The sequence below is a fragment of the Beta vulgaris genome, chromosome 3 (genome assembly GCF_026745355.1).
Source record: "Beta vulgaris subsp. vulgaris cultivar EL10 chromosome 3, EL10.2, whole genome shotgun sequence".
In the NCBI taxonomy this organism is placed as follows: Eukaryota; Viridiplantae; Streptophyta; class Magnoliopsida; order Caryophyllales; family Amaranthaceae; genus Beta; species Beta vulgaris.
In genome coordinates, this window is record NC_079204.1 from 6,101,033 (window position 1) to 6,121,636 (window position 20,604).

Sequence of the window (20,604 nt, forward strand, 5' to 3'; positions counted from 1 at the left end):
AAAGAGAACGTATTGTGTCGGACTCGTCCGATTATAATCTTGGTCGGACGACTTTCAGGTGGTTCCAATTTTTTTTCAGTTAGTCTTAATTTTCTTTCAGGTAGTCTTCATTTTTTTCAGGTAGTCTTCATTTTGTTTTCAGTAGTCTTCTTTGTTTTTCAGTTGTTTTTGTGCTTTCAGTTAGACTTACTTGGGTTTCAGTTGGTCTTTATTCTTTTTCAGGTAGTCTTCATTTTTTTCACGTAGTCTTCTTTTGTTTCAGTTAGTTTCTTTTTTTTCAGTTGTTTTTGTGCTTCAGTTAGACTTTTGGGTTTCAGTTGGTCTTTATTCTTTTTCAGTAGTTTCATTTTTTTTCAGTAGTCTTCATTTTGTTCAGTAGTCCAACTGAAAGAAAACAAGTCCAACTGAAAGAACACAAAGTCCAACTGAAAGAAACAAGTCCAACTGAAGAAAACAAAGTCCAACTAAAAGAAACAAAGTTCAATGAAAAGAAACCAAAACACTAACCTCTGCTTTTCCACTATTTCACCTCTTCCCCACTTCCACTTTCCTTCCTCTCTCCTCCTTCACGAGGTTAGCAATGTTGGTAGCGATGGCATCATCCACAATTTTTGGAAAGTGGAAGAAGAGAGGTTGGTACTTTCTAGTCCAGATTCATCAGGAGTACTTTCGTTTGTTGATGATGTCGGAGTACAGTGACTAACAAATGGTCTTTGGAACCTCGCATTTGTTGATCAGGAGTACTTTCGTTTGTTCATCAGGAGTTCACTGATTTGTTAGTCCAAATGTCGGAGTACCTGATGTTGGTAGAGATCGCATTTGTTGATGCATTTGTTAGTCCCATTATTTGGGTCGGAGTAGAAAGTACTCCTGATGTTGATCATGCCTTCTCTCCTCCACAGTTTTTGGTTCTATGATCGATTACGTCGTTGATGATTCAGTAGAAGAGAAAATGTGGGGTTTTTTTTTGAGAGAGAAATTTGGATGATGATGATGAACCAGAACGCATCTTATATCGTTGCTCTATAATGAACTTGGGCCAGCCCGTCTGACCAAATGTTTGGGTCAGACGGTCTGACCCAATACTTTCACTTAAAGAAATGAGCAGCAGGTGATAGCCTAATTGTGTTGGTATCACCTCGAAAAGAAACATAGGAGTTTGTGACTAGGTATTTGATGAAATAGGATCATCCAGTTCCTATAAAATCTATCACTAAAATACCTCTAGAAGGATAGGACTAAGCGAAGCGAAACAATAGATCATGAGATCAAGTCCTATCCTCTCCAAGAAGGGATCACAATTTTCCCCTTCTTACAAGAAATTTCACCTTCCCAAATTAAAAAAAAAAAATACCATTAAAGGAAAAGCAAATAAATGTAAAAAAGATTAGTGGATGAATTAATGCAATCTAGCGGAGCTAAGGTGGAACACGTGGAGACGTAGGGGTCTAGTGATACATTTTTTTCTTAATAAACGCGTGGAAGAAATAGTAGAGTCAATCTACAGTGTAAGGATATCATATCGGGATATGGGTGGTGGAGGTGGGGGATGTTTTTTAAGGTGGTTAGTGGTGGAGGTCCCTTTATCAACAACTTTTCATAAAAAAGGAAGATTTGAACTGCATTTTTTGTTCTCACATTCCACTCTCAATTTATGGACTACTTCTTTTTTTTAAAAAAAAAGTACTTTTCAGAATTTATTTTTCAACATCATATTTATACCTTTTGTATAATCCAAACGTGGCAAATTCATCTACTCTACTCTGTCAGTTGAGTTGGAACTTTGAAAAAAAAAAAAAATTCCTATAGGTCATGGTCTTTTAGCTTTATTTTAGTTTAGTTCAATTTTGTAATTCAGTTTCTCCCCGTCCAAAAAAAAGGAACTTCAATCTTGATAGTCTTGTTCACAATTAGGGTGCATTCTCCTTAACTTAAAAAATTAAGTTTCAAGTCCAATAAGTTCAGATAAGTTGCAATAAGATCCAATAAGGGCAATAAGTTCCAATCAGGTCTAAGAAGGTCCAATAAGTTCCAATCAGATACAATAAGTTTCAATCAGGTCTAATAAGGTCCAATCAGATCTAATAAGGTCCAAATAGTCAATGTTCAATAAATATTTGTATTATTGGCCATTATTTTATTTTATAAAGGAGAAGAAATGAATGAAGGCACGCTTTGTTTTGGCTACGGTGATATACGAGATTTTTTTTCTTTTTTTTTCTTTTTATTTTCTCCATCCTTTATAATAATGCATACTATGTAATTGGGTACAAGTAACAAGTGATAAATGAAAGTAGAGTGAGAGGTAAGGAGTTAATGCATTCTACTACCTTCAAGTAAATGAAAGTGGAGTGAGAATTTTTCATATATGCCAATTTTAACTTGTTAGCAATAAATGTTAATCAACTTTTGATTTTCTACTAGTGCTTTATAAAATCAAAACAAGAATATTAGATATATTAGTGGTGAAAGTTATATATAGGCAAATATATAAATAGTAAAATTTTTTTGTTAATCTAATTAATTATCATAAGAGATAATTAATAATAAATATTTTTTAAAGGACGAATTTTAATAATTATTACTTCATAATAAATTTTGCTCGGTAGTATTTACGTTAGGGGCCAATATTTATGTTATTAATTGTCAATTTTTTTTTCTAATAAGGTCAAATAAGTTTCAATCAGGTCCAATAAGGTCTAATAAGGTTCAATCAGGGCCAATAAGGTCTAATAAGTTTCAATCAGGTCAATAAGTTCCAATCAGGTTCAATAAGTTCCAATCATGTTCAATCAGGTCCAATAAGTTGAATTAGGTCCAATCAGGTTTAATAAGTTTCAATAAGTTTAATTCAGGTACAATAAGTTCAGTTCAGATAAGTTCATGACCAATAAAGTTGAACAGAACGCGTCCTAACTAATATCTCTTATGTTTCATGTTTTTGTAGTTCTTGTTTCACCGATTTTATAATTTGATCATTAATTTTAATAAATAGTATGTGCATAGATTTGTCTTGACGTGATTTTCTTACAAATTAATATGCATAGTTTTTAATAAGGAAAATTAATGATTTTGAGAAATCAAATGTCATGGTTTACTTAAAATTGAAGGACTGTTTTGTTAGTTACTTCCTATAAATAGCTTATTACATTATTGTCAAGTACTCCGTCGATTTTTATTAGTTATGACTCACATGGTTCCTGTATTCTATCTAGCGCAGTGAAAAAGTGACCCAACCCGTTTTTCGAACCCGAACTGAAATAAGAGGGTTTGGGTTGAGATTTTTGACCCATTTAAATGATACGATTTACTTATTTAATTAAATGGGTTAGGTTAAGACATGCATTTTCAACCCGAAATTAACCTGCTTTGACCTGTTTAACTCATTAAAATATAATTACCTAAAAAGTTGTGTTAAAGTTGGTTAAAATTTTAAAAATACTAGTTGTAGAACACAAAAAATGAAAAGAAAATCTAACCATACACACGTTTGTTAAACCGGTCGGGTCAAGGTTGAATTTTTTTTTTGCAACCCGTTTAATAAACGGGTTAGGTTTGAGTTGAAACATGATCAACCGGTTTATTATTAACCCGAACACGACCCAACCTGATTTGTTAATCAACCCTAATCCTATCACCTCTTACTTTCTCATAACATAGTAATTAATGATTATACAACAATTTAATAATCTAAAAACAAAAAGTTAAATTTATCCGGTTCTCTCTCTAGTTTTTTAGAGAGAGTTTGTTCCCTCTAGGTTTTTCCTTGGGAGGGTTTCTTCCTAACCTCCGCGGTTAGGGTTTTCACTTTTTTAAAGCTTTCTCCTTCCTTCTTTCTTCCTCTTCTTCTTCCTTCTTCCTTTTCTTAGGGGCTACCACTGGTGTATTAACCAGTGGTAAGCCCCGAAAAATCCTATTTATTTGCTTTCAATAAAAGTTCCCATCTTTTAGATGGTGATTTTTTCTAGTATGTTGATTGTGTTGGTTTTTGAAGAATTAGGGTTTCACAACTTCTGTAAAATTATGGAAGACTATTGGAGTACGTTCATTCCAAAATTTCCGCATCTGCAGATCGTATGCCGAACCAGAGCGAACTCACAGATTGCATTGCTTCAGATGAAGATTTTTATTAAGGCAAAATTAAGTCAAATCTGCGATGTTTACATTTCTAGGGTGATATGTATTTCTATTAGAATTTTATGTTTTTCAGAAATCGCTTGTAAGTGCCGTTTGGCGAAATATTAATGAAATCCCTTTTCTTTCCGTCAAAAAAAAAAATTATACAACAATTTATCTTTCAAACTTATACATTATGACTATTATAAATGTTTTGACTAATCTAGAAACAATATGGGTATATTAAGATGTGAAAGAAAGGTAATACAGGAAAGACAAAACATGGACCAGGAGGTGTAACGTTTTCTAGCGAGACGTATCCCCAACTGGCAATCACCCAACATGTGTTTAAGATGGATTTGATGATTTGTCAAAAACATAGCGAATCAATAATGTGATTCATGGATTTCCCCAAGCCGAATTTATATGTGGAATTTGGCAACTTGGGTCTTCACTCTTCAGGCCTACTGGTAAGTGGTAACCCCTTTGTAGTTCTGTCATTGTACCTACCGTCTCTTTCTTCGTCTATATTTGCCATTCATTTCCTTGGTCAGGACTCAGGCCCAACTTGTTCGGTTATTGCCAATCGGCATATACTCCTAATCTATTATTTACTCTCCCAAGTACTCCACCTGACGAGTTCACTCATGAGTCATGGTACACCCGGGTGTACCGTGAGCATGGTACACCCAGCAGGCCCGGCCCTGGGGCAAGGGCAGGCCGGGCGCCCGTCCAGGGCCCAGAAATCTGCAATATGTTAAGTAATTAATAAACCGCTAAAATTACATATATCTTGTATTGGAAAGATGGTGTTGGTGTGTTTTTGTGGGAATGCTTGGTCCGTAGGACCTCAGCGGTTCGATTCCTGCTACAATTGTCTACTTTTTTGTTTTGTTTTTCATTTTTCTTTTTTTCTTTTTTTTTTTTTTTTTTTTTTTCTTTTTACAATTGGCAAAGATGTTCTTTTATATTTTCTTCTTATAATATTTCCAACTTATACCTTCATTTCCTTTCTACCACCATATTATATTATTTTATTTTTTTAGTCAGTATGATTTTATATCTTATATACCTTGAAATTGTAAATTATTAAAAAATAATGTATACAACCTAAAGCCAATACTTAGATTTTTAATATTATTCATAGGTGTTGGGTGATAAAATATATTTTATATTTTCGATTTCATTCGTCTAGTTATTAGTTTATATAATTTATCCAAGGCTACTTCATCCGTCCCACAATAGTTCGAACACTTTGTTTTTTTGTTTTTCCATTTCAGTTTTAAACACTTTTATTTCTGGCATGGCCCCACTATTATTACGTGATTTCTCTCATTTTCAGTATTAGTACCCACCAACTCCTATTGCATACATCTATTTTTTAAAATAAAAATAACATTTGATAATCACACTAGAACTTATTTCTTACATTACGTGACCTAATAAGTATATTTCTAGGACGGAGTGAATATTAGATATATATTAATCATACGGAGTGAATATTAGATATATATTAATCATACAAAAACAATAAAAAAAATTATATTTGTTGATAAACATGAATTAGTCGATTCTCAAATAGTTTTTATCAAACATGCATATTTTGTTAAATGTATATTATGTATTAAGGGCCCTTTTTATATATTGCCCCGGACCCAATAATAATCAGGAACGGCCCTGACACCCAGGGGTATTTTTGTAATAAATTAAAACTTCAGGTGCTCATTTGACATCAACTTTGCTCATATGGGTATTTTGCTCATTTACTCCTTTGCTCATTTTGTAATAAAAATGTTTGCTCATTTTCTTAAATGAGTAGAAATGTTTGCTCATTTGCTCATTTGTTCATTTTGTTCATTTGCTCATACGCTCGTTTTGCTCATTTGGAGAAAATAGTCTTGGGTGTACCATGAGCATGGTACACCCAGGTATACTATAAATATTCTCGTACCTGACCCATTAACACTTGAGCGGGTCTGGGCCACTTCTTTTTATAAACAAAAAGTAAAAAATTATCGTTCTTTTTTTTATATATTTTCTTCATTATGAAATAAGTAATATTTTTTTTTTTGTGGGAGAGCTTTTTAAAGGAACATAAGTGCTATAAAAAAAAAAAACTAAATACAGCATCTAAAATTATGCCTAACTTAATCATGGTTAATTTAAATTTTTTTTAATAATATAATTGCACAATTATTACTTTAAGCAAATTTGAGAATATAATTTCACTCACCACAAACACTTTTTCGTTTACTGCACAAGTCATATTTTATATTTTTCGGATTGCGATTATGGAAATGGGGTCATTTATCATAGATGACCCCCTTATGGAGATCATTTGTCATAGATGACCCCCCAAAGCGGGATCATTTTTCATAGATGACCCCCCCCCCCCAAAACGGGATCATTTGTCATAGATGACCCCCCCAAAGATAGGTTAGTCTTTTGATATGTTTTGTTGTATTTAACTTTTTTTTATTCGTGGAAGAAATTTCATATAAGAAATTAAATAAAGAGATTGGTTGCATTTAATATTATTTTGCTCTTTTAAGATCTCAATGTGAGGAGGGAAGCCATGATTTCATATACTCCCTCTGTTTCATTTAAGTTGTTACACTTTGACATTTTACACTATTCACAAATTGCACTTTGACCCCGTTTGTGATTTATACGTGAATAAAAACATAATCATGGGGGATCTTGTTAGATTCGTCTTAATATGTATTTTATTAATATGTATTTTTATAATTTTTACAGATACAAAACTAGAGATATATATTGTCAAAGTTTTGTATTGGCATATATGAAAAGTGTAAGTGTAACAATTGAAATGAAACGGAGAGAGTAAGAAATTTCATATAAGATGTTCAATTTTATCAATTCAAGTGGTGTCACTTATGTTTATGTGGATCAGAAAAAGAAATAGTAATAGTATTTTATGACATACTCCCTCCGTCTTTTATTAGTTTATCCGTTTTGACTTTTCACATTTATCGATGTAAAACTTTGATTAATAATATCTCTGATTATGTATTTGTAAAAATTATAAAAATTTGATATTCTGAAACTACATATTGAGACCAATCAAATGATATTCCACATGATTGTATTTTTCCTTACATATAAAGCACAAATGATGGTCAAAGTAACAATGATGAATAGTGTTATAAGTCAAAGTGGGTAAACTAATAAAGGACGGAGGGAGTATTATGTAATTTTTTTTTATTTTTTTTAAAGTAAGATGAAGTCTCTTGCAAGAAAGGGGAGAAATTGAGAATCCCTCATTGCAACGGATGAGACTCGATCCCGAAACTTCTTGAAATCGGAGGTGATGCCAACACAACTAGGCTATCACCTGCTGTTCACATATTATATATAAAGTTTTCGGTTTTTTCACCAAGTACCCCCGAGTTTTCAAAAAATTCACCTGGTACCCTCCAAGTTTTCAAAATTCACAGGGTATCCCTAAGTTTCAAACTAATACACGGGGTACCCTTAAATGCCCTTGATGACTAACGGCATTAACCGCCGGTAGTCATTAACCCTAATTTTCTATTTTCAACTCTAATTAACCTATAAACATAACCCTAACCCTAACCCTAACCTTAATCCTAACCCTAACTCTAACCCTAAACCTAACCACCCTCCACCACCCCTACCCCCCTGTCCCACCTCCACCCCACCGCCCAGCCCCCCTCCCTCACCCCAGCAGCCCCCCCTCCCCCACCGCAGCCCTCTACCCTCCCTCCCCCACCGCAGCCCCCTACCCTCCCTCCCCCACTCCACGCAATTTTCGCATCCCTTGAAATCTCACCCCTCCCCCACACCCGCATGCCCACAGCACACCCCTGCGCCACCACAACACCACCTCGATTCCATTTTCGTACCCCTCCCCCACCCTCGTGGCATTACCCTCCTCCAATTTTCGCGAAACAAAAAGTCCCCCATAGCGAAAAAACAGAGGGAAGAAGAAAAAGGGGTTGCAGGCGGTGGGGTACCCCGTGTATTAGTTTGAAACTTAGGAGTACTCTGTAAATTTTGAAAACTTGGAAGATACCAGGTGAATTTTTTGAAAACTCGGAAATACTTAGTGAAAAAACCGTAAATTTTTTACATACACCTTAGTACCTTACCATCCTATTACAATCGCTACATGACTGAAATTACAAATAGTCGATGTTAATAGTATACCTTCTAAAATAAATTTTACCATCACCATCTTTTTTTTATTCTAGTAGCTTAACATTAAACTCTTCATTAAAACTTAAAAGGTTCACCTTTTAAAATTTGAAAGTGCGCAAAAACAAAAGCACGTAAAAGACAAATTACACTTGACTATAAAGCCCAACAAGGCAAGCAAGAACCACCAAACTAGAAAGAACGATACCACAAGAAATCAAAGCTCACAAATATGTGGTTTTCCTCCATTTAACATTTTCTTTACTTTCTCTCTCTTCTTTCTCTTCATTTATTACACCTTCATTTCCCATCCCTTCTCTCTCTCTTTCTCCGTCTCAAAATTTGCCCTTTTTTGGCCCACTATCAACTTAAATGGCCATTGGGCTCTCCATCGTTGCCGTTGGGAGTTCCCACCAGGCCTTACCTCTACTTTCTGGGCCCAGCCCAAAGCCCACTTCTTTTCTCGGCCCAATCTCCTTCCTCTCCCCTCCGACTCACCGGAGATTCCCGGTTTTCCGGTCAAAGAGGAGAGAGAAAATTCATACAATTTGCTTCGTTCTTGAGGAACGTAAATTGAGTGGTTTTGTTGAAACTGAGAGTACAAGTACTAGTGGTAAAGAAGATGATGACAGTAGTGGTGTTATTATTACAAGGGTGAGCACCGACAACGATGACAGACAAATTGCAGCCGCACGATTATTGGAGAAATTAGCTAGGAAGAAATCTGAACGGTCCACTTATTTGGTTGCTGCTGTTATGTCTAGCTTTGGTGTCATTTCTATGGCTGTTATGGCTGTTTATTACCGTTTCTACTGGCAAATGGAGGTAAAAAAACAAAATTATGGTTATGTCAATTTTTTTTTTATTATATATTAAGTCAGTTCAAGGGATAACCCCTGCAAGGCCTACTAACCTGTAAATAATGTTGGGGTAAGGATTGAATCCCCTAACCTTAGGGGCCAGGGGGAGCGCTCTATCCATTTGAGCTAACTCTTATCCTTTATGTCAATTTTTTATTTACATTAATGTTGTTTTTTCATACGGTATAAACTTATTCCGAGTTGTAACTATCGGCTTAAGCTTTTGGTTGATTTGAGACCCTCTGAATACTATGTTCACACTTTTGTTTTATTTTATTTTTTATGAAAGGAATTTATGTTTTTTTTGTTTGGATTTTAGGGAGGAGAAGTACCTGTTACAGAAATGTTGGGTACATTTGCTCTCTCGTTTGGCGCCGCTGTAAGTTGTTATTTCTCTTTCCAAATCATACTTACGACATAGTTAATAAATTAGTCGTATATTATATGGTTTAATGTTAGTACTATGAAACTTTTGGTAATCCAGAGAGAAAAAGTTCTTTGATGGTCAATAGAAGTCAATAATTGTTGATTTCACGCAACCAGTTGAAGATTTTCTTTGTTGAATTGTATATTCAATTTAGCAAGGGTTAAGAGTTATCACATGATTCCTAATATTATTAGCGTAATCTCACATGGTTGTAGTAACTTTTGACGAATTGAAAGAACAATTAGGCAGCCAAGGAAAAACTTTGTCCAACTAGTGGGTAATTCATCGACTTGCGATGAACATATTTTTTTTAACAATATGAGTCACGAAGGTATTATAGAGTACAAAAAGAGGAAGGAGGGATTCGAACTTGTAAACATCGTTAAGAGACTTCAATCCTAACCACTAAGGTTCCGTTTGGTAGGGTGTAAAACGTTTTTCCGAAAAACTGTTTTCCTCTATTTTCAGTTTTACATTGTTTGATTGGCAAAACATTCTTTATGCTATGAACATATTTAATTGGTGGATTATTCTTTATTTTAATAAGGTAGATTACCTAAGTATTAATGAAATGTGGTTTTTTAAATGGAGAATGGTGGATCTTCTTTTAATCCACTCCCTAAGGCTCCATTTGGTAGGGCGTAAAAGGTTTTCGTCTATTTTCATTTTTACATTGTTTGGTTGAAAAGGAGTGTAAAATCATTTTTTCTTGGAGTAAAATTACACTCCCACTTACTCCTAATGATGGAAAACCGTTTTCCCTTCACAATGAAGGGAAAACTGTTTTTCTTATCTCTCTTGCACATCCCTCTCACTACCTCCTTACTTTCCCTTTCATATTTCTTTCATTTTCATTATTTTTCTTACATAGAACCAAACATCGGAAAACTAATTTTGGAATTGTGTTTTCCATTGTAAATTATTTTCCATGAAAATTATTCTACACTGAAAATGTTTTACGCCCTATCAAACGGAGCCTAAAGATCAACAAACAAAAACTTTTTTTTTGTTGCTGAATAGGATTTCAATATTCACTGAAGTCTAAGTAGACGTCATTTTTGTTAAAATCTATGTCATATTATCATTATACATAACATGTTAAATTCAAAATCTTACTCTTTCCTAAAATGAAAAATAACCTATAATAGAAATGTTCTTATGAATAATATTTTTTTTGGTTCCATTTTTCAGGTAGGGATGGAATTTTGGGCGAGATGGGCACATAAAGCTCTTTGGCATGCATCTTTGTGGCACATGCACGAGGTTATTCCTCGCTTCTCTTATCACTTTTATTATACTTTGATTTCACTATTATAAAAGGGTAATAATTAAACTAAAAGATGGTCAAGTTAGTTGGAGTATAGTAGTTTTAATCTTTAATAGCAACCTTTAATAAATTATAATTTACTTATCATCAAGAAAGATGGAATTGGATCAAGTCTAAATCAAATAACTTAACAAATTCAGCTACATGGTCCAAGTGCAAGTGTGAGTATTATATTTATGGCCTTCCAATTGATTTTAAGATAGAAGTCACTTGCTGACTTATCTTGATATAGTCGGTTTTTGTTAGAGATGTTGAGATATGAAATGATATCTTTATAATTTGATAAATAATATTGATATAATTTAAATATATATCATATTTTTAGGATACGGCAATATTTTCTTAACTCTTGTATAAATACTCTCGATTGATGAATGATAAACACAAGCCTTTCAATTCTAAACACATTTTAACCTAAACACGTAACAGTTTCCCAAGTCACATGTATTGAGTCAATCAGTTTGTGGTTGTGTTTGCAGTCACAATTACCATGCAATATTATTTATTGTAATTTAATTGACATATGCAGTGTTTATTGTAATTTAATTGACATATGCAGTGTTTAATGTTGTTTGTGATTTGTGGTTGCAGTCTCATCATAAACCCAGAGAAGGACCTTTTGAGCTAAATGATGTGTTTGCAATTATAAATGCAGTCCCAGCTATTGGCCTCCTTTCCTATGGATTCTTCCATAAAGGCCTTGCCCCTGGTCTTTGTTTTGGAGCTGTAAGTTTCCTTGTTCCCAAACTCCCCAACCAGACTGTTAACAATACATGCATTATGAATTTAGGCATAAACCCTGGTAAATCACTTCTAGCTAATAATACTTGGGTGATTGATAATAATATATAACTAGGGTTACATATAAACACTAGTAGTAAGGTTATATTATAGTTAGTGTTGATGCATCAATAAGGGTTCGTTTGGTTGAAGTTGGAAAGTATAGCTTCTCATGAATTTGCATTGCCCATGAAATTTTATTTCCTAGGAAGTATATTTTTTTTTTCTGTTTTAACGTGGAAAATTCTATTTTCTATGGGAATTTCCACTTACCTAGGGGGGCCTAAGCAAGTTATTTCCTCAATTCTGTAGGAAATAGAACATCCTAGGAAGTTCTACTTTCCATATTTTTCCCAACCAAACAACAATACATACATTTACTTCCTAGGAATTCTAATTTCCCATACATTTGAAGGTTATCAAACAAGCTCTAAGTTTACCAATATAATAATAAAGCGGTTGCTAAATATGCATGACTTAATAGGTTTAAGGACATGAGAGTCCTTCTTTTTGCACAGGGAAGGAGATGATAGTCGATGGAGGCTTAGTGTTGTAACATGAAGTTGTTAAATTGACCATTTACTCTCCACATTTCAAAGTGGACACATAAATGTTGTGGTGCTATGATAATATGTCAAATGACCAACTCAATTAAAAGTTTAAACGGATGGTTAGAGTCTCAAAAATAGTTTTCTACTCTATCAATCATAAAATGAGTTTGGTCTAACGTCTTTCCATATAAAGTCACATAAACCTCAAAACTTGTGGATTCTCAAGTGAATTTTTTTAGGTTGCGATGAAATACATATGATTATATAGCCTTATCATGAAAAGCCACCTAAACCAATCAAAACCCATATTTAAGAACTCGTAGATCCTTAAATGACGGAAAGGGTTAGCCTAGAGGCTAATTATGAATAGTCACCTAGACCAACCAAAATGCAAACCCAAAATATGATGGATTCATGAGTTGTATCTTGTATGTTCACATTGATGTTATGTTACATTGATGTTATGTTGGATTAATGTATTACGATGGCTTTTGCACTTACAGGGACTCGGAATAACAGTATTCGGTATAGCTTACATGTTTGTGCATGATGGTCTTGTCCACAAACGGTTCCCCGTTGGTCCTATTGCGGATGTTCCTTATTTCAGAATGGTAGCTGCCGCCCACAAGGTTAGTTTAACAAAGATAATATCTCTCGTAGTAATAATCCTAAAGTTTAATGATAAAGCGAAAGAGAGATTAGTCATTATTTGATCCTCATTTAACCTTTATGCATCTCAAAAAGTTTTTACTTTGTCAAGATAGTTTATGTTAATACTTGCTAATGCTACCATTACAACGAAACATGTGTAACTTGTATGATGTTGCTGCAACAGTTACATAATTAATGAATATATTTGTAACTGAATCTAACGGTCGATATCTTATTTGATTTGATGTCTGGCATGTCAGCTACACCACTCAGATAAATTTAATGGAGTACCATATGGGCTGTTCTTGGGACCAAAGGTGAGACCCACTAATACGACTTTCCATTATAAGTATTTTGGTTCATAGTAAAATATTTTAATAGAATACTATACTTCATCCGTTTTTTATTATTCGTAATACTTTTCTAAAAACGAAATACTTAATTAGAGCTTGTTTGGTTAACCATGGAAAATTAGAATTTCTAGGAAGTAAATATATGGGTTGTTGTTTGGTTGACAAAAACATGGGATGTAGAATTTCTTAGGAAGTTCTATTTTCTACAAAATGGAAGAAATAACTTACTTAGGCCCCCTAGGTAAGTGGAAATTTCCATCCCATGTTCAACCAAACAAAAATCATGGACAATACAAATTTATGGGAAGTTATACTTCCCAACTTCAACCAAACGAGCCCTTGTCATATTTTTTTATTTTCGTTTTTCTTTTTTTGTGTCTTTTTCCAATTACATGTGCCCTCTCTTACTTTCCTCTCTACTACCATCATCTCAAAAATTATATTGGAGTTGATGAAAAAAAAGTGTTACGAGTAAAAAAACAGATTCTTATAATAGAAGTATATAATAATTTTGCCCATTATTTTTCTTGCTATCTTACTTTATGTGTTATGTGGTGCAGGAGCTTGAGGAGGTGGGAGGTCTTGAGGAGTTGGAGAAAGAAATCAACCGTAGGATCAAGTCATCTAGAGGTTCATAATTGATCAGAATGATGCTAGATGGGGCCGTTTTGCTGTTCTTGTCCAAAAACTAGAGTTTTAGATGATTTTTTTTAATTTAAATTAAAAAAAAAAGAAATTTATTAGATTTCCTAGTAGAGAAGGAAAAAGTTATTTTAGGATGACTAAATTCTACATGTATAGCTGTTGGTTCCGCGACTGCGCCATGTATATCATGCTGTATCATGCCAAATGAAATATAAATATTGGACGTGAACAATATTGATTGAGATGTAAACATAATTCTAAATGGAAAAAAAGAGAGGGTGAAGTATTATGTTTTTCCTCTGTTATAAATAAATGCATCAAATTAACTGGATATATTTGTGTAAAAATATGCCTTGAATCATTGTGCATCGAAGGTGTTCGACGAAATTCTTCAAAAGGGAGTTTCGGGGTACCGCCCGATCGGGTCGGGCGAGGCCGTCCGATCAGGCCCGCAACGAGAGAAAGCTGGAAGTGAAAAGGAGACTCGCCAGATCGGGCGAAGTACCGTAACTACGACTGGGCGACTTCGCCCGACCGGGGGCGCAAAGAAGCTGGGGAAGGAAATAATTACCGCCCGATCGGGCGGGTTTCGCCCGACTTGATCGGGCGGCTTCCCGGTAAACGCGTTTTTCTGACGGGATATAAATACATTATTTATATCTTAGGGTTTTAGACGAAAAAAACACTCTATTCTCTCTGTAATCTATTCTTCTCACATAATAAAATATTCTCACTCTCTCTGCCGTGGATGTAGCCAAATTGGTGAACCACGTAAATCTGTTGTCTGTTTTTATTGTTTTTGCATTCATAATTTGTTTCTCTCTCACGTTCGTTATAACAATTTGTTAACGGGATATTCACTAATAACTTTGATTAATTATATATTATTAATATTTTAAAAATATTATAAAATTATACATATGGTGAAATTAATCTTTATATAGAAGTTACTAAATATGACCAGGTACATTAGTATCTAAATAATATATATTAAGAACTAGAGGAAATACTTCTTGGTAACATATTCGCTTTTTTTTTTTTACCCGTTTATGTTTTTGAAATATTCATATCTTTCTCACAAATTTAGGGATTTAAAAGACGGTAACCTCGTTAATTAAGAAAAATTTAAGAGGTGAGTTAAGAAAATGTAAAGTGAACTGATATACCTATCTAAAAACTAGAGTTTTAGATGATTTTTTTTTAATTTAAATTTTTAAAAAAGAAAGAAATTTATTAGATTTCCTAGTAGAGAAGGAACAAGTTATTTTAGGATGACTAAATTCTACATGTATAGCTGTTGGTTCTGCGAATGCGCCATGTATATCATGCTGTATCATGCCAAATGAAATATAAATATTGGACGTGAACAATATTGATTGAGATGGAAACATAATTCTAAATGGAAAAAAAAGAGAGGGTGAGGTATTTTGTTTTTCCTCCGTTATAAATAAATGCATCGAATTAACTGGATACATTTGTTAACGGGATATTCACTAATAACTTTGATTAATTAAAAAATATTATAAAATTATACATTGACATTAAAAATAAAATGGTGAAATTAATCTTTATATAGAAGTTACTAAATATGACCAAGTACCTTAGTATCTAAATAATATATACTGTATTAAGAACTAGAGGAAATACTTCTTGGTAACATATTTGCTTTTTTTATTTTTACCCGTTTATGTTTTTGAAATATGCATATTTTTCTCACAAATTTAGGGATTTGAAAGGCGGTAACCTCGTTAAGAAAAATTTAAGAAGTGAGGTAAGAAAAATGTAAAGTGATACTGATATACCTATTCATGAGAAAAACTTGAATTATAACATTAATACTTTCTATGTTATGTTTTAAATGAAAAATTGGGTGAAATGACATTATTCATTGATCAATTTTGACTCCAAGCTTAGCTTGGCTCATTTGGTAAGAATTTCACATTATGACCTTAAAATTAGTGATCCGAATCCTATCAAATGAGGAGCACTTGGAAGAGAATTTTCCTTACAACTCTCCCTCCATCGGTCCATCCAAGTGCTATTAGCCTATTAGGATCAGACTTGAGAGTACTAAGTGCACAACATGAATTGCGTGGGGACTTCTTTAACTAATGCGTGCCTATCTCGTTTGGATATGTATCACGTCATGCATAGCACCAAAAAATAATATCACACCATGCAGTCATGCACATTCAAGTGATTCAACATTGAATATTTCGCTTGCGTCTTCGGTACTGTTAGAGGAAACTTTGGATGTTAGATAACGGCAATAAACTCTATAATCACTTCAAAATATCTTCACATTATATGTTAAAAGTATCACTTACCTCTCCATTCTCCAATCTCTATTGGGCACTTTTTGAAAAAAAATCATATATATTTTTACACTTGGAGTCTATCTTTATAATTTATATCGGATATTTCAGATAATATATTGGCTTAAGCCGAATTCAATCTATTTTGTTAATTAATTCATAAAAATCCAAAAATTCTTAAAATAAGAGTATGTACATAGATATATATACTTACCTTTATTTAAGAACGAGGGTACAAAGTTATATTAGTATCATATTCCCACCCTCTTAATAATCAAAATTTTGGTCAAAAGTCAATACATACATCCGAATTTTAAAGTATTTGAATTTTTTTTATAATAGGATTATTATTATTCTCTCTAATTTATAGAGTTTCACTTGTTAATATGGTTCAAAAATTGAAGTTTTCCAATAAAATAAAGATGATGTAGTTTTCTCATGTAGTCATGTACAACTTAAAGGATCAGATTGACTCAACTTGATTGATTTAGGGAAACTACAACAATACTACTATTGATGCTATCGTGTTTGGATCCTCTAGAGTTGTAAAATAACTCTACAAGGTAGAGTTTGAGTAATATTAATCGTTGAATAAAAAATTAATGGCTCATATATTCTCTTTCCAAAATCCCCCCTATTTTTTCTCATCAAAATCCACCCTCTAATCTTTCCCTCCCATCAATATGAGCCCTTGATTTTAACATGTATGGCTTAGATACAACTCTACCTTGTAGAGTTTCACTAAAACTCTAGAGGATCCAGACCCTATCGCTATCTGATAGAGTAAAAATCTATTCCTGGAGCCTTAACCATTAACTTAAACTAATAGTTGAGGCCCCATGAATAGATTTATACTCTATTACTATCTAAGAAAACATGACTTATACTTCTAGAAAGACTTGGATGTATAAAAAAACATAAGTCGACTAAAAGTGGAAATGTGGAATTCTTGAACTTTCGTGTCACCAATTAGAGTTTGAAACGTGTTTCCATGAAATTTGGTAGTCGGCCAATAATATATTTTTAAATGAAGATCAATTATATGTTTTATCTTTTTAAATAGGGCAACGTCAACCCACTTTCTTCCTCATCTAGTGATGTCTATTCTCCACCTTCATAATAATCCATGTTGTGTTACGTGTTAAGTAATTTCTTTAGAAATTCCAACTTTACAATAAAGTTTTCAAAAAGGAAGAGACCATGTCATCAAAAAGATCATGCATTATTAACCGTTTGGATTGAGATATGGAAGTTAGGTATTAGGATTGGATAACAAATTCATGGGATGATGCATATTAGTTATAATGATTTGGCTAATGAAAATTTATTTTTATTGATGGAAGTGGAGAATATGGTAGTAAATTAGTAATGGAAAAAAGAATTATCTCTCGTTTTAGCTTGTGAGAGATAGTGGTGGTGTAAGGTGTGATTATCGTGTCCTGTCAAAAAAAAAAAAAGGTAATTATCGTGACAGTGGTGGTGACAATGATAAATGTTAGCGTATCGATTTTACTTTTTTTCTTAAATGATATATAGACATATTGCTCAAATTAATGCAATTTTAGGCTTTTTGACTTTAAAAGTTTATTAGGTATTTGGAGATTTTGGTTTTCAATTATATTCTACTTTGTTAAGACTGCTTAAATTAATGCATGCACCATAAAATACTTATATTACATGTAATTATGTGAGTGTCCTAAATTGATCGAAAAGAAAAAAAGTTGTTGACTTTACAAAGCTTAGGAATTGCTTGTTTTAGAGTCATATAGTTTTAAGATACAACGTACTATGGATGATTTAAGGATAGAATAAAAGTAGTTTGAAATGGTTAAGGTGTAATCTCACGATCGCTATCAACTTAAAATAGAAGACTACACTTGGATAGGCCATTCGAGTATTCGACCCAGTTAATTCTCCAACTTTGGCATGATTGTCTCTAACTTTATATTACAGACTATATACTCATGTATCTTAGCTTTTTTATGGCCACATTATAGATTATATTATCAATAGAGCAATCAATGCCTTTTAGTTATCCAATTAATTATCATGTTAACTGCCGACGTGAATTCATAATTCATTCTAATTGGTAGGGCATGGACTTAACGAATTTGATTGTGTCATTGTGTGATTCACGTTGGTAATGGAGCACCTGCAGGTGAAGAGATATTTTTTACTTTTGTTTCTATCTTTATTGTTAGGTCTAATATGTAGGCAGGTAATACAAGATTTTCATAACAGGTGTAGTATCCATGAAAAAAGTTACAATAGATATGTTTTTATGGTCGTGTTATAAAAATTAAGCAAAATTTAATCATACATTTGGGTCATGTCATGACTTATGGTATACCTAAAGCTATCTTTTTGTTCATTGCTCTTTGAAACCTCCAAATGAGCATAATCACATAATAGGTAGAGCTGCAAATGAGCATATAACTTATTGAAGAACCGGTAAATGAATTGTAGATAGAAAATACAAATTACCTTTTAAAAAATGGGCTGGGATAGGTAGGTTCAACTACTACTACTACTTTTAAAAAAATAAAAATAATAAAAGGGTACTTTTAAAATATATATATATACAAAAATAATTCGTATACTTGAAGTTCAAGAAAATCTACACCATAAATTAAAACTAGACCTGGTTATTGGACAAGGTAGCCCAATGGTTAAAGGGTTAGGGTCAATTTTACAGGGCTTTTATTGGACAGGGTTATTATTGGATAGACCCATTATAGGGTCAACAAAGAAACCCAATAATTTTAAAAAATAAAATAAGTTTTGTGAAAACAATTACATATTCGGATCCGCATTCATTTATACTTACTTTTGGCTCTTTTTGTTCCTTGTTTTTCTTGCTCGTTTACCGACCCGCCCATTATCGGCCCGCTATAAGCCCTCTATCTATTTGGCCCGGCCCGCTATGACCATTTATGAGGTGACCCTCTTATGACCCGACCCGCTTCCGACCCGCACTGACCCTGACCCGACCCGTCCAATAACCAGGTCGTAAAACTAACAAATACTCCTTCATATCACTCATGGAATCTAAAATATCTTCAAACCATTCTTCACAACAGTAGTTTATATAACCTTTCGCATAGGGTCTATCAATGTAGTATTTGGAGAATTGGAGTAGAACTTAATCTAATTCAATTGATTGTAGACGAATGACAAATTACTAACCATTCTTCGAGTAATTTGTCACGTTTCACATGAATCATGATACATGATTTACACAAAGTAGGACATGATTATACGCTACGATAAGATAATACTTCAGTTGGGCTCTGAAGATGATCCATTTGGGCTTTCTTGGGTCGAACATTTGAAATCAAGATATTAGATGTAGCTCGGCCCACGATGAATAAAACAATATATGGATACACCAGGTGTACAATAAAACAAGACATGGCCTGTGGATGTTGTAAATCAATATTGAGATAGGTTTAAAATGTAGATAGACATAGATTAGTACATTGTATTTTGTATTTCAAACTTATTTACTTTTTTGAAATGTTAAGTGCGATCTACGAGAACTAATATACTACTATTCTGTTTGTTCTCAAATGATGTTTTATGCTTTTTTTTCACGCTTACCAATACATATTTTATATCACTAATATATTTAATTACGTATTGATAATGTATTAATTGAGAATTTGAGACAGATTCAACAAAACTCAATATGACTATGTTTTTTCTTATATATTAAAATACATTTAGAACATTTTTTTGACTTATAAATAGTGCGAAATTGCAAATAAGAACATCTTTTTAGAATGGAGGGACTACTATCTAAATCTTTTGATATTATAGGTTGAAACACCATATAAGCATAAAAGCAAATTAAGCAATAAATAGTGCAAGTAAAATAATTTATAGCAAAGTTCACAACTATATGATCGAATATGATACATACACCAATTCATAGACTTAGGCCTTGTTTTGTTCATACATATCTGAACACTTTCTCTTTGTGTATTCCGCCTTTTGCTTGTTTCTAGTCCAAAGATGAAATTCGTAATGATAATTGGGTGCATTTGCCAATTTCACAATAATCACTTATTTTACGGTTGGATTAACTACATTTATATGTTTCAAATCTATTTACTTACATTTGAGCGATATTTTAATCTTTTTTTTAAAAGAATTTTGGATTTTAGGATTGAAAGAGATTAAGAATTTTCACTTTTTATTTCCACCAAGAACTTTTTTGAATTCTTTGACCTCAAATTGATCGAGTATCTACTTTCACACAATTGCCGGCTAAGTGAGTCTCTTCTTCCGTGATGAACTGTTGACACTAGTCCGATATTTTGTCTATATGGATCGAGGAGGAGAGGTGCTCGTCTGAAAATGATTGTACAATGAGAGAAGCTCGTGATTCTTTTTTTCTA

General features: G+C 33.1%; 1 protein-coding gene across 1 annotated transcript; it reads left to right on the forward strand.

Annotated features, from left to right (window-relative positions):
• The first annotated feature begins 8,472 nt into the window (after positions 1–8,472).
• Positions 8,473–14,220, forward strand: LOC104888376 (beta-carotene hydroxylase 2, chloroplastic). Its single transcript, XM_010673327.3, has 7 exons — positions 8,473–9,120; positions 9,475–9,534; positions 10,774–10,845; positions 11,501–11,635; positions 12,744–12,869; positions 13,152–13,208; positions 13,805–14,220. The coding sequence occupies exons 1-7, from the start codon at positions 8,668–8,670 to the stop codon at positions 13,880–13,882; spliced, it is 981 nt and encodes a 326-aa protein (XP_010671629.1). The 5' UTR covers positions 8,473–8,667; the 3' UTR covers positions 13,883–14,220.
• The last annotated feature ends 6,384 nt before the right edge of the window (positions 14,221–20,604 follow it).